This window comes from Cibotium barometz, chromosome 59 (assembly GCF_041138505.1).
Source record: "Cibotium barometz isolate CiBa-2024 chromosome 59, ASM4113850v1, whole genome shotgun sequence".
Lineage (NCBI taxonomy): Eukaryota > Viridiplantae > Streptophyta > Polypodiopsida > Cyatheales > Cibotiaceae > Cibotium > Cibotium barometz.
This window is the reverse complement of record NC_141104.1, coordinates 20,906,500-20,933,522: the sequence shown is the minus strand read 5'-3', so window position 1 is coordinate 20,933,522 and position 27,023 is coordinate 20,906,500. Positions and strand designations below refer to the sequence as shown.

The 27,023-nt window shown below is 46.6% G+C and overlaps 1 protein-coding gene across 10 annotated transcripts in view; it reads left to right on the top strand.

Moving 5' to 3' along the window:
- Positions 1-27,023, top strand: part of LOC147605589 (P-loop containing nucleoside triphosphate hydrolases superfamily protein) — a 67,734-nt gene that overhangs the window by 17,323 nt on the left and 23,388 nt on the right. For all 10 annotated transcript variants that reach the window (XM_086793463.1, XM_086793461.1, XM_086793458.1 and 7 more), the window contains exons 7-19: positions 10,628-10,696; positions 10,784-10,836; positions 10,963-11,122; positions 13,018-13,182; positions 13,290-13,374; positions 13,453-13,707; positions 13,789-13,916; positions 14,011-14,053; positions 14,180-14,337; positions 14,437-14,547; positions 23,890-23,958; positions 24,046-24,189; positions 24,452-24,526. In XM_086793463.1, the coding sequence (XP_086649589.1) occupies positions 10,628-10,696; positions 10,784-10,836; positions 10,963-11,122; positions 13,018-13,182; positions 13,290-13,374; positions 13,453-13,707; positions 13,789-13,916; positions 14,011-14,053; positions 14,180-14,337; positions 14,437-14,547; positions 23,890-23,958; positions 24,046-24,189; positions 24,452-24,526 (1,515 nt within the window). The remainder of the gene's footprint in view (positions 1-10,627; positions 10,697-10,783; positions 10,837-10,962; positions 11,123-13,017; positions 13,183-13,289; positions 13,375-13,452; positions 13,708-13,788; positions 13,917-14,010; positions 14,054-14,179; positions 14,338-14,436; positions 14,548-23,889; positions 23,959-24,045; positions 24,190-24,451; positions 24,527-27,023) is intronic.

Below are 27,023 nucleotides of genomic sequence, written 5' to 3'. Positions count from 1 at the left end.
CAGTAGGTTTCCTCTTGGGCAAAAGCTTTGCTCTGGTGGAAAGAACTTAAACCTAAACCAACAACCTAGGCATAGTTTGAAGAAGTCTTCAAAAAGGAATTCCTCAAGGAGGATGACTACGACATAGTTGCTCAATTTGCCAATTTGACCATGACCTCGCAGAATCTCACTTATGAGCTCTACCTCCAGAAATTTAGAGACTTGAAGATGAAAGCTACGAAGATGGATCTTACTACTCTTTTGGGTTTCTTCGTAGCAGGATTACCCGACTCGTATCGTTTACAGGTCAAGAAGAACAAGTGCAAAACTGCTTCCCATAGCCTGCCTTGCCCCTGTGCCCTGTTTCCCTCCAGTTCTCCCTGCTCTCTTTCTTCTCCCTCCTTCCGCCTCCCTCCCATGTCTCTCTCTCCCTCCTCCGCAGCCTCTCCTCCGACTTCTTTGCCCCCTCTGTCTTCTACCGGAAGCTTTCCAAGTTCTGGGGGCATTCTCCATTCGGCAAGTCTCGGCCTTTTCTGGTCTTCACCTCAGGAGGACTCCATGGCAGCCACTGTGTCAACTCCGATTGTGGCTGCCGTTACTTGCTTATCGTTCTTTGAAGTGGACCTTTAGCACCTCGCTATGACGGTTGCATCATTAGAGACCTCCACTATAGTATGCAAGATTGTTGGTAGCCACTTTGCACGCAGATAACTCATAGATCTTTTGCAGGCTAGCCTCATCAGTGGGCCTCCAAAGATCATAGCTTACGAGGAGGGGTGCACAAGGATTTAAAGCGTTGCTATATATAAGCAGATAGATATAGATACATCCTCATCCTCTGGGGCGTGGCTACTACTAGGTTGAGTTCGACTTGCCAGCGGCGTCAGATCGAGTCATGCAGCTGATCCCCGTTGTATTGCGTACGACCCATGCCTTCTTTGTACGGTGGCATCACGGCTTCGATCTCGTATCCAACCCACTGGCTGGTGTGTCGGGCTTCCCAATGACAGTCTCCTTCCCAGGTCTTAGGAAGGAATACCTTGTTGGTGTTGGACTCACACACTCACACACACATAATCCTGTAAACTAGGGTTAGGTGCAGGAAGAAGAAGTTCACACAGAAAAAGAGAGAGAGCCAAAAGTGTGGTAGCCACAAAATGCAAGTCAACCCTTGCATGTGTGTCGCATCCATATAATATAGAAGTACAAAATATTATATGGATAGAGTGTCCTTTCACACTTGATATCCAAGGGGAAAAACCACATGGGAAAAAGTGCCCTTGGTTAAGCCTTGTTCACACATAGCACTACCATAAGTGAGCATATGCCTACAAATCCCCCCCTGTAGTGAAAGTGTGAACCTGTACAAGGCAGCAGATCATTCTCTATATGAGAGTAAGCCCAAAGGTTTGCGGAAAGCTTCAAACTTTTCTCGAGGTAAAGCCTTTGTGAATAGATCTGCAACATTATCCTGTGTAGGGCAGTAAGATAAACTGATCTCCCTGCATGTAACCTCTGTCTGACATAGTGATAATGAATCTCAATGTGCTTGGTACGTGCATGAAATACGTGATTTCGTACCACGGCCATAGCACTATGGCTATCAGTGAGAATGGTGGTGGGTGTCTGCTGACACTCACGAAGATCAGCCAATAATCTCCTCAACCATACACAATCTACTGTAGCTATGAAGACTGCCCTATACTCAGCCTCGCAAGTAGATGTGGCAATAGTGGGTTGCTTTTTGCTCAACCAAGATACGCATGAACTGCCAAGAAAAAAACAATTCCCACTGGTGGATTGCCTGGCATCATAATCACTAGCCCAATCTGAATCACTGTATGCATAAAGTTGCAAGCTGCCCCCCCTGGGATAGAACAAACCAAGATCCAAGGTACCCTGAAGATAACGAAAAATGCGTTTGACTGCTTGCCAATGCTTTGTGCCTGGGCTGTGCATGAGTTTGCTCAACAAAGACACCCCAAAAGATATGCTAGGCCTCGTGTTACACAAGTAAATGAGGCATCCCACTGCTTGGCTGTAAATGCCGGCCTCAAAAGGCTCTCCAATATCATGCATAGTAAGCCGTACACCTGGTTCTACTGGAGTAGAAATGGGCTTACATTCATCCATGTGAAACCTTTTTAGCAAACTTTTTATGTACTTAGTTTGTTGCATAACAATGCCATCATTTGTATGCATAAACTGTATGCCGAGATAGTAGGTAAAGGCCCCAAATCTGACATATCAAATTCAGCTTTCAAATCAGCTTTCAAATCTGAAATTTATGCTTTGCTAGTCCCTGTAATGAGCATGTCATCTACATACAAGATGACTGAGAGAATATCGGCACCGATTTTCATCACATACAATGTGCTTTCATCTGGACTATTCACATAACCTTGGCTGGTTAGATGAGCATGTATTTTATCATACCAAGCTCTTGGAGCTTGCTTTAACCCATACAATGCTTTGTGTAACCTGCATACTTTATGTTTCTCACTAGGAACTACAAAACCAATGGGCTGATTTACATATACTTCCTCCTGTAAATCCCTATTTAAGAATGCAGTTTTGATGTCCAATTGATTCACTTTCCATCCTTTATGTGCAGCCAATGCAATCACTGATCTTATTGTAGTCATTCTCGAAGTAGGAGCAAAAGTCTCCTCATAATGTATACCCTTTTTTTGACCTGTAAATCCCCATTTAAGAACGCAGTTTTGATGTCCAATTGATGCACTTTCCATTCTTTATGTGTAGCCAATGTAATCACTGATCTTATTGTAGTCATTCTCGAAATAGGAGCAAAAGTCTCCTCATAATCTATACCCTTTTTTTGACCTATAAATCCCCATTTAAGAATGCAGTATTGATGTCCAATTGATGCACTTTCCATCCTTTATGTGCAGCCAATGCAATCACTGATCTTATTGTAGTCATTCTCGAAGTAGGAGCAAAAGTCTCCTCATAATCTATACCCTTTTTTTGTGAGTAGCCTTTAGCCACAAGTCTTGCTTTGTACCTGTCAATAGTACCATCAGACTTCCTTTTGACTTTGTACACCCACTTTGTTCCACGGACATGCTTGCCTTTCGGCAAGTCCACAAGATCCCAAGTATTGTTCTTCATGATAGAAGAGATTTCATCTTGGATAGCTTGCACCCAATCATGTGCTTCTTCATAAGAAGAAGGCTCTTCTGAATCAAAGAGACCACCCGTGGCTAATGGAGACTCCCCATGATGCATATTCAATGCATGGCTGGAACTAGCCCTTGTTCTACGTGTGAGTGGAGCTGCAAGTTTGCTTTCTAGCAAAGTTTTCAGCAACCATCTTGGCACCGACTTAGCTGTGTCTATGGCTGTTTGCTCTTCCCTGACAAGATCTTCTACTTCTTTCGTAGAAGGGGGCTGAATGGCTGCCTGTTCCACATGTTCTACATGAGGATTTTCTTGTGTAGGGGCTGGCTGATTTGAATCCCCCCTAATTGCAATGGGTAATAGCTCATCAAACATGTCCTGTAACACTTAATCTAACTGATATTAATCAATGGAACAACATAAGCAACACAAATACTGGAAATACTGAAAAAATACAAATGACACCAGCACTGGGGCCGGAAAGGGCCGCCTCCCCCTCAATACCTATTGTATTTCTTGGAGTATTTATATTTGTACAAGTGTCACGGGCCTGAAAGGCCATATTTCTCCACTAGGGAGTGAAAATAACCAAATAGATCTGGTTCAAGTCGATGAAGAAAGTGTTGGTCGAAGTAGCCTCAAATCACAGGCTCATTCCCACCTTCACTGGGTGCACACTTGTCTTTCACTGGTCTTCCGGGACCGTGCACAAACGGGCATGCTCGTACTAACGCAGGCAACAGTGTTACACCGCGGTGGGAACGTATCCCGGTTCTCCCAATTAAGCTTTGTACTTGCCACTTGGTTTTTCCTCATACCCTCTTGGCCTTCACTGGCTCCTCTATAGGTGAGGGCGCGGTCAGGGCAATCATGGGAGAAACCACTTTCCAATGATCTTCTAAAGTGTATGCAATTGGAGAAGAAACTTGCCTACACAAAGCTTGAAATAACAGCAATTAACTTTAATTGTTATTTGAATTTGAGATGAAATATTGAAATAAATACCTGGCATGGATTTTAATTCATATCTCAGCAATGAAGACCATTTCCCTTTGTATTATACTCCAAATGGAAGCATTCAGCTGCTGTAAACAGATCAACCAGCCGGTACACGGGGTAGGTACAGCAGGTACAGCAGGTACACGTGGGCAGCCAACAATTTGCAGATACAGCAGGGCAGTCAGCTCTATTTGCAGGTACAGCAGCTCCTTGGCAAGTACAACAGGTACACGTGGAAAAGGCAGGTACAGAAGCCGGTGAAGAGGCGGGTACAACAACCGGTACAGCAGGGCAGATAGGCGGGTGCAGCAGCTGGTACAGCAGGGGCAGCAGATAGGTGAGTACAACCAGGCGTGGAGGAGGCATGAAGGGGCAGGTACAGCCAGGTGTGGAGAGGCGGGTACAACAGCCGATGAAGATGGCAAGTAAATCCACCGCAAGGCTTTAATTTTAAAGGTTATAAAACCTTAATTCAAATTATTACTTTGGGCCCCCCTCTCAAGCAAATGTCCAGCCCCTATTTAAATTGGGTGTGAACACAATACCTTATAAATATTAAGGTTCACTGTAGTTTATGGATTTTACCAATTAAAAAAAGCCAAAATGAAAATACTTACCACCTGTTCACACGCCACACCACCAAGTCAGCAATCAGCACTCCACGGTACACTGGGGGCGTCCCCGTCCAGCGTACTGGCACGACATAACAGGCAGACACACGCAAACAAGTCATGCAAAAACAAATTTATGCATGCATGCATAAATAATGCATGTGCACAAATAATGGACGAAATCTCCCTTTCATGAAACTTGGACAAGAGGTTCCTGTTGGGCACAAAACTGGCGCGACAGATATAAATAAATATGTCCTAGTCTTCCTATGGAGTGACAGTCCCATAGGTAAACACCATCCTGGCCATACACGGGTGGCACCAACAAGCTCCTGTCCATACAACACGAAGCAGATCACACATGGGTGGCACGGCACTGGTTCCCGTCCATGTGACGCAGCACTAGTCACACACGGGTGGCACTGATCTGGCTCCCGTCCATGTGACACCATAAGACTGGCCCTTTCACATGGGACACTGGCCTGGTCCCATGTGAACATGGCACAAATCTGGCCGCTCTATGGAGTGACAGTCGCATAGAAGTGGCTCCAGAAATGGAGATGGACCAAATGGTAACAGCTGCTGGACTTAGAGTTTGCAGATGACGTAGCAGCTTACCTTTAGGAGATGTTGGAAATCAAGGCGATCGAGATCTTTTGTCGCACGTCGTGTGGTTTTTGGGTAGGCTGTACACCCGCCCCGACTTGGCCTCCAATCAAGGTTTTCCAGTGGATCCTGAGGGGCACTCCAGTCCGCTATCTTGGATGCCAGATGGGCATCGACATCTCTTCGGAGCAGTAGCTCGCCTGTCTTCTTTTGAGCATTCGGAAGAAGCTTTTGTACTGGAGTTTCGTGAGACTCTCCTTAGCTAGTCAAGTGGTGGTGGCAAACCAGGTCCTTCTTGCCACCATACATTACTTCTTGTGGGCCTTCTCCTACAGTGGTTGATCCGGAACTTTTTGTGGGCCGGCAGTGACGGAAGGCCTGCTCAGGGCAAGGTGGCATGGAGAGTGATCATTCAGTTACGATGCAGAGGGGGCCTAGGCATTATTGACCCCGCTATTCAGAGCCGCGCCTTGCTGGGCAAGCTGATTGTTAGAGGACTCCTTCCTAGTGGCGAGCCATGGAAGGACTTCCTCTTGGCCCGGATTTCAGCCCGTACCCCGAGCCTAGGGAGTCTTTGGCCGCCGAGTACTAGATGGATCTGCATAGAGATGCGGGCCTGTGGATTTAACTGAGCTTTTGAGGACAGATGCAGCCAACTTACTCCAAGCTTGGGATTACCTCAGGCCGGCCCTTAGGCAGCTAGCTCCGGTAGCCTTAGAGGAGCGTATGCGGCAGCCACCGATCTGGAACCCCTTGATCCATTTGCCCAGTTGCCATATGTTGGGGACCCGACCTCATGTATCATGGGGCGCGTTGAGCATAAGACTTGCGAGGTCCCTTGGAGATTGGCTTGCAGACCTGCAGCTGCCCCTGGGGGTTTAGGAGAGAGGCCTGGCAAGGATCTGGGGTAGAGACAGGCTCAGCCTCGACATTGAATGTGCTATTCCTCAGGAGTGACTGACACCTATCCCAGACCCGACCCCTCCCCACAGTGGCTTGGCGTGTTTACTAGGCATGATATTCTATTGGCAGTCCATGGAGCGGATGAGGGCTGTGGTTTGCTCACGTTTTCTATTGGTCCCCATGCCATATTAGAGAGATCTGAGCCCCCCTTGGAGGATTTCAGTGGCTGCACCTTACAGAGGGTGAGGGTGATTGGATTCCAGGCACATGAATGATGAGTGGCACATAGACCCCCCGCTGGCCAAGGTGGCCAGGGAGAGACTCTAGTAGCTATGCATTTGGGAGAGCCGACCTTTCATGCGCCTCCAGTGGGACTTGGGAGAGTGGACTTGGCATGATCTTGTTGATCGTGAGGAGACTTTGGATGCCCCTCTTTTTTGCATACATCGCACGGCTAGGCGGCAGGATTCAGATGCCAGAGATTGATGGCACCCCGGCAACAGCAGTACATTGGTAGTCATAGGGCCTCTCCTAGTGTTTTCTCTTGGATTTTTGGAAGAGGCTCAGGGATAGTTTTTGGCCTCGAAAGATCACCCTCTTTTTTTGGCTGATGACACACATGAGCTTGGCGGTTGGCACGTGGTTGGCCATTGGAGGTCGACCAAAGATGGATGGCGCCCCAACAGTAACAGCACATCGGCAATCATAGGGTCTCTCCCAGCTTTTTCTCTCGGATTTTTGGAAGAGGCTCTAGGACAGTTTTTGACCTTGAAAGATCGCCTTCTTTCTTTGGCTGATGGCACACAAGTGCTTGGTGGGAGGCACATGGTTGGCTATTGGAGGTCAACAGCTTGCCCAAGGTGCGGCCACCCTCAAGAGTCTCAGCAACAATGTCTTTGGGATTGCCCAAAGGCTCAGCAGGTCAGGCAGCGGATTCTCCGCATCTTCACGATGGACATGACCTCATTACATTTGCTTGGGCCACAGAGGCTGAGGTTGTCAGGGCTTATGAGGAGGATGGTAGGGGGCTAGCCCTTTAGGTCTCACCTTCGCATTTCGAGAGTACCAGTCACAGCCCCATCTACTAACCACTGGAGACCAGGCTCATGTCAGAGATGGGAGATTTGCAGTAGCATTGCAGCCTGGCACATATGGAGAGCTAGATGCAGCGAAGCCATCGAGGGTACCCACACTCGCTTACGGAGTCCATTAGGAGCATTTGGCTCGACATCATCCATTGTTTTCAGCTATGTTTAGAGCTGATTTTGGGAGGGACTTCAGTTGTGTTTTGGCATGTCGAAGGCCTATGGGCAGGCTTCGGTGGTACGGGACATGCTGGAGTTAGACACAAGCTATGGGATTGTGCAAGAAGCCCTAACCTTGGCTCCTTGGAGATCGGTGGATGCCGGTCGCGGTTGGGAGGTGAGCTAGCCGTGTCAAATAGGGGCGTGGCTATACAGAATTTAGTACCGAAATCACAAGATTTATCATCCTTTGATCAGTGCCATATCCCACATACATAACCATAACAATTGATTATACAATGTGGGTCATGATTTGGTTTGGTACTAACCTTGTTTTCAGCTGTGTTTAGTGTAGATTTTGGGAAGGACTTCACACACGGGGATACCCTTGCAATTGGAAGAAGGTCATGAACCTGAAGACAAGTTTTTTTCGAGCTGTATCCCCTCATCAAGATTGTTTGACTGAAGATGCCAAAAATGCATAGTAGACATATCAGTTTGCTAGACTGAAAGTGCAATTGATAGAAAGTTCTAGAGCTTGAGCTGATGGAGAGTGTCTCAAATCAACCATTCTTGTGAGCACATGGGTCCACAAAAGCACAACAACAATAAAGATATTTTCAAACCGGCTTTAGCCTCATCATGAGTACCTCCAACCATGTGACTCACCCACATCCAAGGAACTAGATGTCAGCTATGAAGAGGATGCCGTTAACCTGGTCAACGCTTTGACCGAATTAGTGTGATGACTCTGAAGGAGCAAGAACATGAAGAGGAGCAAGTGAAGGTGAACCAAGAAGGGCAGACATCGTAATTAGGAGATGTGGGAAAAAAGCAGGTATGTTTAATTAGATTTGCTCAAGGGCCATGTGAGAATGAAAATGCGCTCAATCTGTTATATCAAAGAAACCTACACAGTTGTGTCAAAACAGCAAGCACATTTTCCTATCACTTAAGTAGATGGAGGGAACCTCCATTTTGGTTTTCAAATCAATGCTGCTGTTCTAGCTGAAACCGGCCTTCAGAAATCTGATGGGCAGTGAAACAAACACTCGCACACAAAACACTTCAACACCATCGAGAACCTAGAAAAGGAAAACAAACAGGGGGAGCTAGAGTGCTCCTGCAAACAGTACACGGACACCGATTGGTCCCAAAACGCAGTGGCGCCCCTTGCGGTATTTCTTTAATTGATTATAAGAGTTTTGATTATAATAAGGCTAGAAACTCAGCCGTCATAGTAGAACTCTTGAAGCTTGCAAATACCCTGCATCATGGCTTCATATCCACTCGGCATCCACAAACAAGTCCAGCCATTGTTTACATCAAAAGACTCACACATTGAATCTGCATGCAGAAGCTTTCTCCCATGATCAGGGCTGCCACAACCATCCATAGCCTCTCACCCTATGAACATCATCACACCTTGACACATCCAGTGCTTCTGCATCACAACACAGACTCCCAAACTGTCTCTCAAAAGAGAACTCGCACCACAGCACAGCATACCATACAGTCGACACACCTGTACCAACCCTCTCTACCTTCCAAGGGTACTATCCATCTCTGTCATGGATTCCCTGTCCCCTGCCCAATCAGTAGCAAGGCTGTACCAAACATGTGTCCATTCCTGTACCATCTGCCTGCATGTGACCTATCTCGTGGAGAAATCCAAATACATGTTTCCTCCAGAAACCTACGACCTGTTTCCACATGGAACCCTTAGGCATGTTTCCCTTTTGAAACTTTTGTCCTGTTTTCATACAGAACCATTCACAGTACCATTCAACAACAGTGCCAACAACGGCATACATCTAGTTACCTGTTCCCTCATGAAACATATGGAAACATAGAGATGCCCATAACTGTAGGTCCCTCTGTTCCTTTCAAGCAGGAAGAAAACAATCTGCTCCATGAGCACGCACCCATGCGAGCTTGCATCACTCCCATGCCAAGAAACACATTCAAGTGACCTGTACTTGCAGCCGGAAACACAAGCACATAGCTGAATTTGCAGCCAAACAAAAACAGCCCATAAAAAGTCCTGTAGGCGCCTGTATACTCAGCCACACAGCAGCCAACCAATCCTGCATCAGCCAAAGAAAGAGAGAGAGAAGTAGGCTTGTGTCTTTGCCCTGTAGTGCAGCACAGCAGCCGACTTTAATCTCCTAAAAGCATGTGTAAACAAGTACTAGGTTGCGCCTCTGCACTCTGCAGCACAGCCCGACTGTAGCTCTTCCAAGAAGCAACCTGTGACCAGCAGCGCAGATCTCCCTCCAGCTGTTTTCCCAGGGCTGAATCCAGTGCTGCCCACCTACAGTTCTTCCAAAAGCCTGTATCAGCCCTCAGCATGCAGCCGTCAGTCTTTGCAGCAGCTCTATCCGCCTCCTGCAGCCCTGTGTGTACCTGCGCACGAAAGGACCTTGCAGCCTGCACCAGCTCTGTCCGCCTCCTGCAGCTCTGTATGTGCCTGCGCACAAAAGGACCCTACAGCCTGCCACTTGCGAAGAGAAAAGCCTTGCTGATTCTGCAGCCTGACTGTGTGCCTATAGAGAGAACCAGTCGAGCAGCCTGTATGCCTCTGTCTCCTGCCCTTCACAGAAGCGTGAGAGAGAGAGAGAGAGAGAGAGAGAGAGAGAGAGAGAGATCAGCGTGCCCTCCTGTGTACCCAGCCGAGCAGCCCTCCCAACCGAAAAAGCACCTTTTCATCAAAAGAGAGGCGCCTCTTTTCTGCCCGCCAGCCCCTCTTTAGAAAAAGCACATACGTGGCCCCAATAATAGCATATGGGCCACGTTTACTTTCATAAAGGGTATTATAATGTTTTTAAAGGTTTTTAAAACCTTTTGTCCCCTCTCCCCCCACATGGGGTTGTCCACACATGGGTTTTCTTTAAAAAAAAAAACTCAAAACTGATGCCATTCACACTGTCCACCATGTCCCCGTGCACACCTCCATACTGTCCAGAGAAAAACACAGGGTAGTGACACTAGCCTTTCAAGCAGGACTTGTGGACAAAAAAATATGGCATACATTAGGATCTCTGAGTATTATGCCAAGACCTTACAAATTCTCATGTAGATTTTCTTGACAAGAAGTTGCACGGTTTTGGATTTTTTGTAAGTTATCTTTCCTTTTTTTGGCAGATTAGTATCAGCAACACTTTCAAGTCATCCTTACGAGAACCATATTACATTCTGAAAATGGATAAAGAGGTGATTGATCCCACCATAATTTCTCAAAGCAAGGAGAAAGGCTGAGTTTTATGCCCTGCTGATAAATTGGCTCTTTTTTGGATCCAGTTTCTTAAGAAATCAATTGATGCTATCTTTGACTCACAGATGCGCTATGAGCGGTAATTTGGTTAAGTCTTAGTTTTGTATTCCCTTTTACTGTACTGTCTTCCCACTTCCTAAGAAGGCATTGCTGCTTATGATTCTTGCAGACCGGTCAGGCTTACTGCTTATTTTGGTCTTTACAGATCCATTGAGATTTACCTCAGGCCACCATATGCCACGGATCAAGGACAGACAAGTGACTGGATCAAAATGCGTCAGCGTGGAATTAGATATGATGCTGGTTGGGGCGATCAGAGAATAGTGGACAAACATTTTATCATCAAGCCAAAAGTTGAATTTGAGGTGAGGTAGGAATAACTACTTGTGTCATTATGGCCATGCATTAAAATGGTGTTCTTGCTTGGTGAAGACATTCCTGAGCAACTAATGGTAGTAAATGTTACACACTGTTATGCGAGTCGAATCAAAGTGTAAGAAAGTGCCTTTATACGTGAAAATGGTATTTCTCGCTAAGGGTCTTTTTATTGCATACAGTTTGCAGATGACCAGAGTGCCAGAAGTGCCTTGACTTTGTTCTGTTTTGTTTAATCATACCATCTTATTTGGGAGAAGAGCACTTTATTTTCCTCCTTTTGACTATAGACACGCAAATCAGAAGTGTGACTAAGAGATGTTTAGGCAGCCCTAAAGATTTCAAAATTCCAATCCCCCAGTCTCTTTACATCATGAGATTAAAGTGGATTCGTGCAGTGCAGCTTCCCCATGATTTCCTCTGTTACATCCCAAGGCCCGGCAGGTTTAACATGACTAACCTTGGGTTAGGTTAACCAAGGGATGGGATCAGGCATCTGAATTATGGGTGGCCCATGCCTCCTAAGGAGGTATTGGGTTAGAATCTACCCTACTGGCATCTAAATTCAGTACTCACTTAAAAAATAAAAATCTTATGGGTGGCCTATAAGTGAGTTATTGAGTCAGTTTGAAGGAGAGTTCCTCAGAGCTGGGCTTGTGGCCGTATTGAGACTACTTTGCACTGAAGGGCTCGAATCAAATCAGAAAAATACAAATCTCTCTTGGCTTTCACCTTAAACTTTCATTAAAAATGTGGTAAAGAAAGGGATTCAGAAAATCAAGAGTGATGAGAGATGAAATGGACCAGAAATCAAAGCATAGATCTAGGAACGATTATAAATAGCTGACGAAAGTAAGGAGAGACGGATGTAAAGCGACTGGTAGTGTGACTTTATGAATTTGCACGGGAAGATCGGATTATACAGGTGATTTCAGGTTGCTTTTTACATTTTGGTAGTTAAACATATATGGCAAGTTAGGTGCTCTTTTCTAAATATACACAGCTTTAACCCGTTGCTAATCATGATTTATGTTCATTTAACAATCGACCATTTTTTTGGGTGCTGGAACAATGGGTCATTATGATGGGAGTTGTCAGTTTTCATTCTTCAGTTTTTCTGCTAATTAATTATGAGTTGCTGATAAACGGTTATTTGATGTGGTTACAAGATCCTTTTTTGTAGAGGGAGCATAATTGCTAGGCGTTTCCTAAAACGTGTTTGCTAAAGCGTTGCATACGCATTTCTGAGATGTTTCCTACCTTCTCCAGACATTTCCTTAAACGTTTCATACCTAGGGGGGTTATGAGCACCAAAAAAAACCTGTACTTGCATTTTTACTGCTAGAGAACTTGAGAAAATGTAGAACATTCAAATTGTTTATTAACTACATTTAAAACATGAATAGATACCAAGTTATGTTTGTATGGGGGTTGGGGCTCGGGCATTGAGGCCTAGGGCTGTGGGCCTTGGATGCTGGCCCTGTGTGCACACTGCAGACTCCAGCCTGCATGCTCATTTCAATGACCAATTGCATGATAGATATGTAGCTGCGCTAGTCTTCTGTGCAGACTTTTTTTTGGGGGGGCTATGTGGGTCGCTTTCAAGATAAGGGCCCAAAACACGTTTTAAAAAAATTGCGTCAGTTTGAGATTTCCTTTGTAGGAAATATTTAGGAAACGTTTCATACCTGGGGAGAGGTATGAAACACATTTCCTGGCAACTATGCTGAGAGAGGACATGCTTGACATTGACTCAAGTGGTCAACTGCTTTTGCTGCAATGCTATGGATGTTTTTTTCTGCATAGTACTTTGATGATGGTACTTCGAATGAGTGCGATTCTGATGCAGGAAGATGGAAAGCTAACGTTAGGTTCTCTCATGCAGGTGGGAAAGGAAACGCTGGGGGGTTTGTTGGCTCTAGGTTACCAAGTTGCTGTGAGTTATAAGCGAGAAAGCGATATCTTTGATGATGGAAGTATATGCGTATGCATAGAAACAGTTGATGATCTGGAGAAAACCTTTGTTCTTGTGAAAGGAAAAGACCGAAAGGTTAGATCTGATGTTTTTACTGATTCTTTTCATTGTATTACCTCATCCATCAGCTCTTATTTAAGCTAATTCCTCTGGACCTTACTTGCATTATCTTTTCTGTGCAGGTTGTTGCGACAGAAGCTTCATCTCTGGGGATGGAAGGGCCATGGATTACAAAGTCATATCTGGAAATGGTGCTGGAAAGGAAAGGTATATCATTTTATGTGGTGGCACATTGGCTGTACTGTAGAATTCATATGGATAAACTTTCTACTTTGGTTTCAACAGGTCTGCCACGGCTTGGTTCTCCACCTCTTCCAATGTCCGCATTTCAAGGTCCCATTTCTCCAAGGTTTTTGAATGCTGCAGATAATGGAATTGTTTCACCCAGGCCACTTCGCCTGAAACCCCTTGTTCAATCAAAGACACCTGATGCACCAGAACCATGGACAAGGTCTCCCACAAAATCAGAAATGGAATCGTCAACAGCTTTTTGGCGTTTTGCTCCTCCAACAGAAATTGCAACAGGGAAGGCCCCTGCAGGTTTGACGCCTTGCCTCTTTGGTATGATTTTTTATGTTTCCCACACACCCTCTTCCAACCATATGCAAGTGGGAGTTGCAGGAGGGACAACACCTATGAATATGGGTGATCCCACAGATGACCCATTGAGGGCAAGAATGCATCTTCTGCCCATACCAGAAGCTTTTGATTTTGATAGAGGACTGTTGCTTGCGGTGCAAGGTGTCCAGGTCAGGAGATCAAAGGCCTATGATTAAAAGCTTTATGTTGTAGAAATGCCAAAGCAATCTCCTAGAAGTTGATATTCTGCCTTCTCTCTTTCAGACGCTGCTTAATGCCAAAGGCCCCCCTGTCATTGTAGGCATTGGTAAAGTTATGCCACCCTCGTTCAAGTTTGATGGCAATGATTTACACTTGTTTTTTATGTTTGTACTTAAGTGGAAAACTTTTGGACAACATTTTTTGTATACTGTTAACATTTAGCCTTAAAAAGGGGGACCAAGTGGATCTGGAAAGACGAGTCTGGCATACAAAATGGCAAACATCGTTGGCTGTGAAGTTATATCTTTGGAGAACTATTATAAGTCAGAGCAAGTGAGAGAATTTAAGTATGATGATTTTACCTCACTTGACTTGCCTCTTTTGCTGAAGGTAAGGGTGATTTAGGGTGATTTTGGTCATTCTTACACGTGTTTCAAACGCAGCTGCTTTTATTAGGCCAAGTTGAATCTGTATTTGTTGTATTGGCAGAACATCCAAGAATTAAGAACACTTTCTGTGGCCATGGTTCCTCTCTTCGATTTTGAGAAGAATGTTCGCAGTGCTTTCAAGGCTATTGAAGTCTCCAAGGAGTGCGGAGTGGTATGTTTTGTGTTCCTTCAAAGGCGCTCTATCTATTAATTCACTATGGTTGCCAAAAAGTTTTCTGCTTCTCATTTGTATAGGTAGCTACTTTGTTTGAGCTTTGTCATTTCATGGAATTATTGTAACACTTTTCAGGGGTCTTTTGTAGATGTCAACTCTCTCTCTCTCTCTCTCTCTCTCTCTCTCTCTCTCTGGGCAGGAGACAGTGGAGTATGTTGACTCATACACGTATCTTGGAGTGGTGTTCACCGAGGCCAGATTGACTAGAGGATATGCAGCACTAGGAGGTCTAGAGAGGATGTGCTCACAGGTACAGTTTCAGGAGCCACGCACTAAGCTATGGCTTTTTGACACGCTGGTCACATCGGCTATGCTATATGGAGTACAGATCTGGGGGCCTAGCCTAGATCGTCACAGTTGATCAAGACGCACATACGATGGATGGAGATCGATGGAGAGACCACTTGTGTCCATGATCTCCAGGATGATTCGGGCTAAGGCCTCGGAACCCCATGAGATTATCCGAGCCGAGATGGGAGCACCACCAATCGTAGTAGAGGCTCTTGCCAGATCAGTGTCCTTCATTCATAGCACCTGGGAGCTTCCCCGGCACCGGTATGCACGACTTGCTTTAGAGTCCTCTCATCAGATAGCCATGGAGGGAGACACTTCATGTTGGTATGCGCAGATAGCATCCTGGTTTGAGCTCCACGGGTTCAGCTTAGACAAACTTCCACCCTTCCAGTACTCTCTAGAGGCACCCTCTCTCACCTTGACACATTCTGAGATTAGTAGAGTCATCAGACAGGACCTCATTCAGTTGGACACTAGGAGGACATGGCTAGAGCCCTCACAGGAGTTAGGGACGAAGATGGCTTTCTATAGAGACCATCTTCTCCGCACCATTGAGGATAGCTTTATACTTAGACTGAGCTACATGGATACCCATCTGTCTCATGGATTGAGGTACGCCATTGGGCAGATCCGCACGTCTTCACATCAGTTAGAGATAGAGACAGGCATATTTAGAGGCATACCTCCAGGGGACAGGATATGTCAGATTTGTTGGATAGAGCCAGAGACGGAGGAGCACTACATTTGTCGGTGCACAGCATATTATGAGATTTGAGGGTGCTACCATTGCCTTTTCAGAGAGGGATTTGGACCACTGGCTAGAGTCATGGACTATTGTGATCAGCGATGCTTGGGTTTTTATCTCCTGGAGATCCGCAGGCTCAGAGAGTCCATTATGAGGAGCAGAAGCCCGACTGGCAGGGAGTCCACACAGAGACAGATTACTGACTTCTTTAGAGGGACTACCTGGGAGTCCACACAGAGACAGATTACTGACTTCTTTAGAGGGACTACCCGGGAGGACACACAGCCGACAGCCCAACAGTGGGCACCCCGTGGGACTCTAGTTGAGAGAGCTATCCAGTTGGGCAGATCCAGACGCTCGAGGGTTCGCGGATCCTTACATCAGAGACGGTGCCTACACCGGAGGATTCAGAGCATCATTGCGAGGCATCGGGCTCGTCCGACCAGGCATCACACTATGGCAGATATCCAGGCCATCCGGTAGAGACCCATGCTAGAGCTCCTAGGATGATTACCACTCCAGCCATATACTATTGTACTCACTGTCACTTTTGTACTCCCCCATATTCATGTATCCATGTATCCATGTACTCATGTACCCCATTTTGACTAGTAGCATTAGCTTCCCACTCTCCCTAGTTGCTGCTTCCGGATGCTCCCTATTGATGTATTGTAGGGCTAGATACTTACCTTCAGTGCTTTCTTTTCTTTTCCAGATAGTGTATCAGATGTCATATGGTTGTAACTTTGGTCTCATAGGTCACTTTGGCCTTTTGAAGAAGTTAATATAACATTTCATTTCTCTCTCTCTCTTCGCATTGAGTTGTGTGCACGCTCCGAGTTCCCCCTCCTCGCTCGCGTCGCCTGCGCCTTCCCCCCCCCCCCCCCAAGCCTGCTGTGCACCCCCGCCCTCTCCTCCCCCCTTGTCGTAGCTCTTCCATCCCACCCCCACCCCCCCTTCATAGTGCTGCTGCTGCCTCCCCCCCCCCCCCAAGACTCTCTCTCTCTCTCTCTCTCTCTCTCTCTCTCTCTCTCTCTCTCTCTCTCTCTCTCTCCCCCCCCCCCCCACAGCCCGCTGTGCACCCCCGTCCTCTCCTCCCCCCTTGTTGTAGCTCTTCTGCTAGCTCCTTTTCTTGCACACCTGTTTAACAGGGCACTAGCAGAGGGTTTGCCTGCAGAGTGGACGATGCATACCATTGTGCCGATTCACAAAACAGGGGATATGCTCGATCCGAGCAACTACAGGACGGTTATGGTTGGCCACGTGCTGGCCAAACTGTATGGTGCAGTGCTGGAGCAGGAGCTTAGCTTATATGCTGAGCGAGCAGGTTTACGTTCATCAGGGCAGGCAGGCTTCAGGAGAGCTTTCTCTACCACCGACCATGTATTCACTTTGAGATGTATGATTGATCAGGCCAGAGTGAGGAAGAGAAAGCTCTATTGCTGCTTCGTGGATTTCCGCAAGGCATTTGACACAGTACCACGAGAGAGGCTCTTTCAGCGCCTGCAGTCTCTTGGCATACCAGCAGATATGACATGGGGCATCTATGCATTATATGAGCAGGTTTTTGGGCGAGTCAGATGTCCAGGAGGTATGTCCGAGACTATTGCTAGCACCATTGGTGTGAAGCAGGGATGCCCACTTTCCCCCACGCTATTTGGGTTATACATTGATGAGGTGGCTGACTTCATTACACGGGGAGGCGGAGATGGAGTTGATTTAGCAGGTACCTCAGTACATATTATGCTCTATGCTGATGATATTGTATTAGTGTCTGAGTCTCCAGGTGGTCTACAGCAGCATTTACATGCACTCCATGATTTTTGCACACAGAGGGGTCTTACTGTGAACCTTGGGAAAACCAAGGTTATGGTCTTTCATACATCGAGACAGGGCAGGAGTCAGCTGACATTTACTCTCGCAGGATGCCAGGTGGAGGTGGTGACATCATATGTGTACCTAGGGGTTACCTTCTCTGCAGCAGCCACACGCTTCACCATGGGTTCAGCAGCCAGAGCTAGATTGACACGGGGATATGCAGCATTGGCTATGCTAGAGAGACAATGCCACCAGGCGCATTTTCAGGAGCCCCGGACGAAGGGGTGGCTATTTGACACATTAGTCACACCGGCATTGATGTATGGAGCAGCGGTATGGGCGCCAGGCCTTGCTACCCATTGGTGGACACAGATAGAGAGACCACAGGCCCTCATGATGGCACGCATGATACGCAGCAAACCGTCAGTACCTCATGACATTATCCGAGCAGAGTTTGCTGCGCCTCCTATGATGGTAGAGGCCATATTTCAGACTATATGCCTGCTAGACAGATTCAGAGAGATGCCACAGGACAGATTGTCATACAGAGCTTTTGAGGCATCTAGACAGCTGGCTGAGGCAGGAGACAGAGGATCATGGTATGCACAGGTCACACATTGGTTCTCACAGCATGGCCTAGACATGGATCATCTACCACCATTCCAGTATGATAGGGATGCACCACATATCCGTCTCTCTCATAGTGAGAGGAACAGAGTATTGAGACAGGATCTATGGCAGCTCTATACACGAGAGACATGGATATCGCCTACACAGCCTCTTCCACCGAAGATGCTATACTACAGAGATCACTTCATGAGTATCACTGATGATGGATTTATAGAGAGGCCTAGATACATGGAGGGCTTTTTATCACACGGCTCCCGAGTGGCTATTGGTCAACTCAGAGTTTCATCACACCGATTGGAGATTGAGACTGGCAGAGCAGCACGGATCCCCCGAGAGGAGAGGGTATGCAGATTGTGCAGAGAGGAGGTGGAGAGTGAGGAGCATTATGTATGCAGATGCAGAGCATATACAGCTATCAGAGAGAGATATCCCATTCTATTCAGAGAGCCACGTTCCCTACGCCAGATCTTTGAGGCAGCAGACCAGCGCATACTGGGGAGATACATTCTAGACATACAGCGCCACAGAGAGACATTATTACAGGCTCAGACAGCTCCAGAGGGGGGGAGACAGACACAGATTACTGCATTTTTTCAGAGATCCATCCCCCTCCCAGCCCCTACACGGCAGGGAATTACTCTCCAGAGAGCAGAGACACTTAGAGCCCGCAGGAGACAGAGGGCACCTGGCTTTCGGACACCACGCCTATACCAGAGAGAGATGACAGAGATCAGAGCTCAGTTTCACAGAGAGGGTGCAGAGCGACTGGCTCGCTTCAGAGCACACCCAGGCATGTTCTTCAGGGAGCTGTGGACACCCCCTTCACTGATGTATACCATTCTATACCCCCAGTATGGTACAGGATGGAGCTAGCTAGGTTGCATATCATGATTGTATACTCCATGCATATAGCTTTGCATTTTTCTCCTAGTAGTAGAGCTCCATCCCCCGCACACCCAGATTCAGCTTTTTTTTGTTCAGTACTTTTTCATTTTGTTGGGATGACAGAGGATACCCCATACAGGTACTCCGATTTGTCTCATAGGCCGAGTTCGGTCTTTTGGAAGACGTTACACGCATCATGAACACTCTAAGCTTACACGAGCCAAGACACACATCATGAACACTTTGAGAAATAGGTGAGATGTCCACAAATCCTATGCCTCCTTGAGCAGCACTTTGTACATACACATGGCATAATACCTCATGGGGTGCACCCATGGTTCTCCCCGCAAGCACCCACAGAGCACCCGCACGCATGCGTGCACCGCATGCCCCATATCTTTCTCTCGCCTTTACACCAAACCCCATCCAGAACAAGAAGTTCCGGCAACAAGGACTAGAGGTGAGAAGGAGAGGAAATTCAGCTCGATTTGGGCGCGCTCACAGAAGATCGGCGACCCCCATATCAAAACATGCCTGACCACCATGAGAGAAGTATGCAAAATGCAGGATACTGACATTGAGCACCTACAAAAGAAGCTCGGGGAGAACAAGGATAGTGATGACCCTGGGCATGAGTTGCGTGTCTCCATGCAAGAGGAGATGGATAGGTGGAAGGCAGACATGCAGGCATACATGACAACTCAGCTAAGCAAGATGCAGGAGGAAATGGTCCAAATGTTGGACGCAAAAACCAGCCACCACACCTCACTAATCATGGAGCTGGAGGCCCAAGTCGCCACCCTTAGAGTGGAAAACGAGACCTTGAGGGCACGTACTCAATTCGAAGAAAGAGAGATTCAACTATCCCTCAATGATGAGCTGAATACACTTAGAGTGCAATTGAAGGCCCTCCAGGAACAAGAGGAGAAGAAGGCAAACGAGGCAACCACATGGGCCGAGGTGATTAAGAAGACACAGAAACAAGTGGAAGAAGCAGGTAGCTGGATTGAGGTTGCCAAGAAGCAACGGAACCCACCATCATCCCCAAACATCATCAATGACACACTTGAAGAGGAGAAAAGAAGGAAGATTAGGGCATTGAATGTGAGAGTGGTGGGATGGAAGGAAGGAGCCTCGCCGAAAGAGGACGCCATAGCACTATGCAAAAAGCTGGAAATCGTTGATACCCCCTTCGTCGAGGCATGGAGGGTGGGCAAAGACTCCACCAAGGAATGCGCACTCATCCTCAAATTTGCGGGGTTGGAGGCGAGGCAAGCATTCCTTACCAAAAGGCGGGCACTAAAAGGAGAAAAGACTTACCTCGAAGACAATCTCACACTAGCATAGGTGGCACACAGGAGGGAATGCATGCCACGCATCTTGGATGCACGGAAGGCAGGGAAATGGGCAGTGTACCGAGATGGGAGGGTGATCATCACCGAGCGACATGCCCAATGACGGTGCGAGACCTATGAGACCAAGCTAGAGATTGCGGTTTGGAACTGCAATGGCGCCTTGAGGACAGATTTAGGTCTGTTCGAGGAGACATTTAGAGGGAGAGACTTGGTCTTATACACAGAGACTCATCAGTGCCAGGGGAGTCGGCTTCCAAAGGTGAGAGGATACAGATGGGAGTCTGTTCACCGCCCAAACCCACGCATAGTAGGGGGTACCCGGGGGTCGGGAGGGGTGGCTTTATTATACAGGGAGGAGCTTCAACATGTGATATAGGGGATGAGGCCGCACGGTTTTTGTGGGTGAGGATCCAGACAGAGAGGGCCCGAGACATCTACCTTGCAGTGTGTTACTTTGCACCCTCCAAGTCTAAATATGCCACCCATGGAGAGTCCCCGTACCTGCCCCTTTATGGTGACATTATGAAGTTTTCCAGTCTAGGGGACATCCTCCTGGCTGGAGACTTCAATGCCCGCACCGCAGGTGCACAGGTACCCGTCTTTGAGACAGATGATCCCATGTACCAGGAGATTGACACGATGGGTACAGATCTGGAGCGGACATCACAGGATACAGTAGCCCGCACAGACTATGGAGAGTATCTCTTAGCGCTTGGCGGGGCTCATAGGCTAGCCATTTATAATGGCCTGGCTAGATGGCCTAGATCCAACTCCTTCACCTCCTACCCCTTCGGACACGGAGCTAGTACAGTGGACTACCCAATGGGATCCCTCTCTTTGATCCCACTCATTTCGGACTTTACCATCTCTCCTCGTCCCATCGGTGTTGCAACCAACCATGCATACCTGGCCTTCTCACTCACGTGCCGATACACCATGCAACCACCTGCTTTGCCCCATCACCGTCCGAGATACCACTTCACCAGAGAGACCTCTTCCATCTACTCTGATCACGTCTACCGCATCCTCTCCGACCACGACCCCCACATCCCACTTGATGAGCTTACTACGCACCTCTCAGCCACCCTCCATACATCCGCTGCAGCCGCCTTCCCACACTCCAGAGCCACCCCTACATCACCAGGAGGGACTATCCCACAGAATAGTTGGTACAACGAGGAATGTCGTGATACCCGAGCCCGTCTACATCGGGAGATGGCACTAGGATCCACCACTCACCACAGGCACGAGTGATCTTTCGACGTCTCGCATGGAGAAAGAAGAGAGCCTACCTAGCAAGGCTTGAGCAGGAGCTATACCAGCTATTTCTTGGAAGGGACTGTAAGGAGGCCTGGAGGATCTTCCAGGATCATCGCCTTCCAATTCCGATTACTTCACCCAGCACCTGGCACACCTATGCCACCTCTCTCTACCTTGTTGGCCTTGAGCGTCAGTGTCATCAGGCACATTTTCAGGAACCCCGCACGAAGGGGTGGCTCTTTGATACATTAGTGACACCAGCCTTGATGTATGCAGCAGCGGTTTGGGCACCAGGGCTTGCAGCCTCCACATGGGTACAGCTGGAGAGAGACCACAGATCTTGATGCTCTCGAGGATGATACGCAGCAAACCATCCGTCTCGCACGACATTGTTCGAGCTGAGTTTGCTGCACCACCTATGGCAGTTGAGGCATTGTTCCAAACGATCTCCTTTATATACAGGATGAGGGAGATGCCCGCCGAGCTTTTGAGGCATCCAAACAGCTGGCCGAGGCTGGACACACTAGATCTTGGTATGCACAGATGCTACAGTGGTTCTCACATCATGGGATAGACATTGAGCGGTTGCCACCTTTTCAATATAATCAGTCTGCTCCACGGGGTTACCTCTCTCTCAATGAGAGGAACAGAGTGATGAGACAGGACATATGGCAACGCTACATACAGGAGACATGGACAGCACCAGAGAGCCCACTACCACCGAAGATGGTGTATAACAGAGACCACTTTATGAGCATCTCAGGGGATGGGTTTATACAGCGACCGCGGTATATGGATGTATACATGCCACACAGCTCTCGCGTTGCTATTGGACAGCTACGAGTCTCATCACATCAGCTAGAGATAGAGGCTGGGAGAGCGGCACGAGTTCCCAGAGCCGAGCGGATATGCAGATTGTGCCGTGAGGAGGTGGAGACTGAGGATCACTTTGTATGTAGATGTAGAGCCCACCAGGGGGTCAGAGATAGATATGCAGGATTGTTTGAGGAGCACTCTTCACTACATCAGTTGATGGAGGCCTCGGACCAGCGCAACAGCTTGGCAGACTACTACTAGAGCTTCATAGTTCTCGAGAGAGACTCCTCCAGACACCCGCTCCCACTAGGGGTGGGAGAGTCCCAGCTCACAGATTTCTTCCAAAGAGCTATGCCAGTGCCAGCTGATGTACCACGTGGGGTGACCGTACAGAGAGCAGAGGAATTGAGAGCGAGGAGGAGACCTAGACAAACTGGACACAGAGCACCCCGACTCCGTCACCGAGAGATAGCAGCTATCCGGATGAGACACTAGATAGAGACACAGGGAGAGGCTAGCTCGCTTTCATTCAGACTCAGGGTACATGTTCACGCCACTCATAGCCTCAGCATCGGCGATGTATGATATCTTATATCCCTCTTATGGCACTGGATGGAGTTAGACATAGATCTGCATAGCATGCTTGTACTACCCCTTCAGCATATAGAGATGCATCTTGCCTTAGCACTCCATCCACATCCCCACCCCCCTTTATATTGTTTGTATATGGGCTCCACCGATCCATGATGATTCAGAGTTGTATCCAGACACATGCACACTTTTTCTTCTCTTTCTTTTCCTTTTCTTTCTTTTTCTTATCTTCCGATGACCGGAAGAACACAGTTGTATTATGTTTTGTCTCATAGGCCGACTTTGGCCTCTCGTAGACGTTAATATATCTTTCTTTCTCTCTCTCATTTTTAGCTTGTCATCACTGTTACCCGGTGTGAAGTAACCCGGTTGAGCATGTATCAAAATGTGTTTGTGGCATGCACGTAATCAAGGGATGGGATGGCATGTATACTGGAAAAATGAGGCACATCTTTTTTGTGGGGGTGGGCGGGGGTGGGGGTGTGGGTGTGGGGGGCTACTCAACGCTGAATAGCCCTATGAGCATGTATAAGCTATTTACAGGGGCCCTTTGTGGACAGACATGATGAGACGTGTGGCAGATGTGCCCAGCTGGTTTTTGGGAAACTTGAACTATTTATGATTAGGCTGCAGTCCTAGTTCTTCAAAACACTCTGAGAATGTTGTGATAATCCTGAGTTTTGATTGGGTATTATGAGGCTCTTGAATTCAAGTATTATGCTGCTCTTGTTGAAGAGTTGTTTCAAGGAGACATTTTTTTGGCTTTTGCAACTGATACAATTTTTGGAGAGTTTGTCAGTTGTCACGGAGTACTCATCAATTTGTAATTTATTTGGATGTTGCAAGACAATTGACCAGCTATTCATCACATGATTGTGGCTGCAGGTCATTATAGAAGGAGTGTATGCCCTGCATCCAAACATTTGCAGTTCTTTAGATTTTTGGATTGCTGTTGTAAGTGTAGCTATCTTCTTATCCCAAGATGTTGACGGGTCCCTTTTGATACACAGTGACTTGAACCTTTTTCTGGCCGACTGACAGGTTGGTGGTGTCCATCCTCACCTCATTGCTAGAGTCCAACGGGACTTGGAGAGGAGTTCGAGGCCTTTATCATCACAAGATATCATGAGAACCGTTTTTCCAATGTTTCAGCAGCATATTGAACCACACCTAGTCCACGCACATGTACAATCCTCTCTCATATTTTTTGCATATCTAGCTATGCACACTCTTTTCCATATGCTTGTGTACTTCCAGTTTGATTTCTGACAAGCTGTGCATTTAGTAATCTTTTCATGTTCTAAATAAGACTTAGCATCCTTTTCTAGAGGTGCTTTTACAATTTTTGAGTTCTATTAACCAGAGAAGCGGATACTTTTGCATTAAGAAAGAAAAATATTTTCTGAAGTATTTCATGTTGTCTCATGAGCTTTTGTATCTGTTGCAGTTGAAAATCCGGAATGATTTTGATCCAGTGCATTCACCTGATAGCTCTATGTTTGTGCTGAAAAGTAGTAAAGAGGTAAAGGACTTTCCTAAAGCATATTTTTTTTAAACTTGGAAAACAAACCTTGCTTTGAAATAAATTGAGTTGAGGGAGAGGATGTAAAATTGGTTTGAGTTTATCAATAAAGTTGCGCTTCCTTGTGTACTAACTTATGATAGTGTACTAAAATCAATTCTCGTGGACATTAGTCTGCAATGGATATGAAGATCAGATGGGCACAATACCATGTGGCTTAGTTGTAATAAGATCGACTCTGCTAGAAAAGCGAGAGGATTTTTTAAATTATTTTTTTATTCATTTATTTTCTGGGAAAAATATCCTTTATTAGTTACTGCTAAGTACAAATTCGTCCCCAAATGGGAAACGAGAGGCAAGATGTATAAAAGGGGAGGATGCTCTTCTCCTCTGGCTGGCTGCTCAGTTCTCTTATTAAATTGCTTTGTGGGACAATTAAATTAGTGTTTCCATTCTTCCCCCCACCACATGGCAGCTTGTGAGCCTTGCTTTAAAACTTTCACTGGATCCGAGAACTTGTGAAGAAGGGGAATCCTAGAAAAACTTTGGAAGGCTATAACTTTCAATTTATGCAACCTTTTTAGACATTGTCTTTTGGGGTGAATCAAGTCCGTTATAGAGGCCATGTGGGATGGATTAAACGTCCAAAGCTTGATGGTTACTAGCTTGGAAAATCAGGTTTTATAAGGGGAAAAATTTGAAGTGTTTAGACACTAGTTCTAGGTCAACTTATAAAGGTCATAACTCTTGATACACATGTACCATTTGAATTCCGTCTTTTGGGGTTTGAGGGGCTTAAAGGCTCAGAAACTTGCAGGTAAATCAGCCAATTCAAGGACTGAAATTGATAGGTTTCAAGTATAGTCTTGGGAGGAATAAGGACATAGATCCCATCCGTAGTTAATCCATGCTTTCAAAGAAACTAAGAAGCAGCATTTGGGATTAATTTAGATCTTTCTTACGACTACAAATTTGAGAGTTATATCCAGTTTTATTCTTTAATTTATCATTTCTTTCCAGAGAAGATGCGGTGCACTGATCATCATGTGTGCAAGTGTGAATGCATTATGATGCACAAATGCTGTCTTATTTACAAGAAAGAGAGATTAATGGTTCTAAATTGTGTAAGTATGAAATGTCCTTATGGAAGGAAACTCCCAGGGCGCCCCTTATGCCTACAGCCTCTCTCAAGGCTCATGGGGGAATCCTCCAGAATTTATAGATAAAGAAAAGGATGCAGCTGGGAGTACATCCGGAGGAGGGCACCATGTCATATGCATTTGGAAAGAACTATGGATGGTCCGACAAATTCATACATTTCTTGGACAACATGATATAGGAGGGGGAGATGCGGACTCCTCTTAGGACCTTGTAAATAAAGTGATTGCACAGCTCTTGTATATAGTGCATTTGACTTATGCATAGTGTGAAAAGCCTCGTAAAGCATGATGTATCTAATTGTAGGATTATACATATGTGGTAGTGACGTGTGAACGGGGGCTTACCAGGGGCACTTTTTCCCTCTACACATTATAGAGTCTTTTTCCCCTGGGACATTTGGTGTGCCCGGACACCTATACTTTTACATTTCGGGGTTGTACTTAGGGTACTTGTGGTTGTACACATCTTACCACTTCATTCTAGTATATCCACACTACCAAGCTCTCTATTGCTCCCTACTTTGTGTTCTTGTTGTTTTTTGTGTATTTCTGCTGAACATTAGGGTTTCTTAGAACCCAATAGTGGCATCAGAGCTCCATGTTGATTCTCCAAGTTTTTTTGGCGTCCATACAGCTTGTACCCAACTGTACATCATCGTGTTGCCTCATACCTGCCTATGCGCATATGCGGACCCGTGCTTGACGTACATCCTCGTGCCACCTTGTACCTGTGCATACGCCTTCACGAGCCCATACCCGATTGTACCTCCTTTTGTTGTCATGAACCTGTTCATATATCCTCATGCAACGCCCGTACAGTCGTTGTACTTGCAATCCATACTATTCGTACTATCAATATTTGCTCGCATTTGTATTTGCAACACCCCAAATTTCAAAATTTGGGGCTTTCTGCAGTTACAGCACATTTAACCTTCAAAGTAACAAAATTTCTTGTATCTCTCGTCAATTCTGCATTGAGCTGTCAATTTCTCTCCCTATAGGACGTTTTTGCAGTTGATTGCTAGAAGGCAGTTTGCAGTGTCCTGCATTTCCTAAGGGAAAGTTGACAAAAAGCATTTCAAGTATTGCTACCCGTGCATTTGCAGTTAAAAATGGCACAAAATGCTGGAGATGTATTTGGAGTATTGGGACAGGAAGACAAGCTTAATAGGAGTAATTACTCCGTGTGGAGCTTTATGATCAAAAACTTGCTTGTGGCCAAGGGTCTATGGGGTTTTGTGAGCGGGGATAATACCCGTGCTGCAGACATTGCCCTCGGCACGCCTCAAAGAGGTGATGGGTGAGGAGGTTAGCAGGCCCAAGCCCAACCTGGAGCA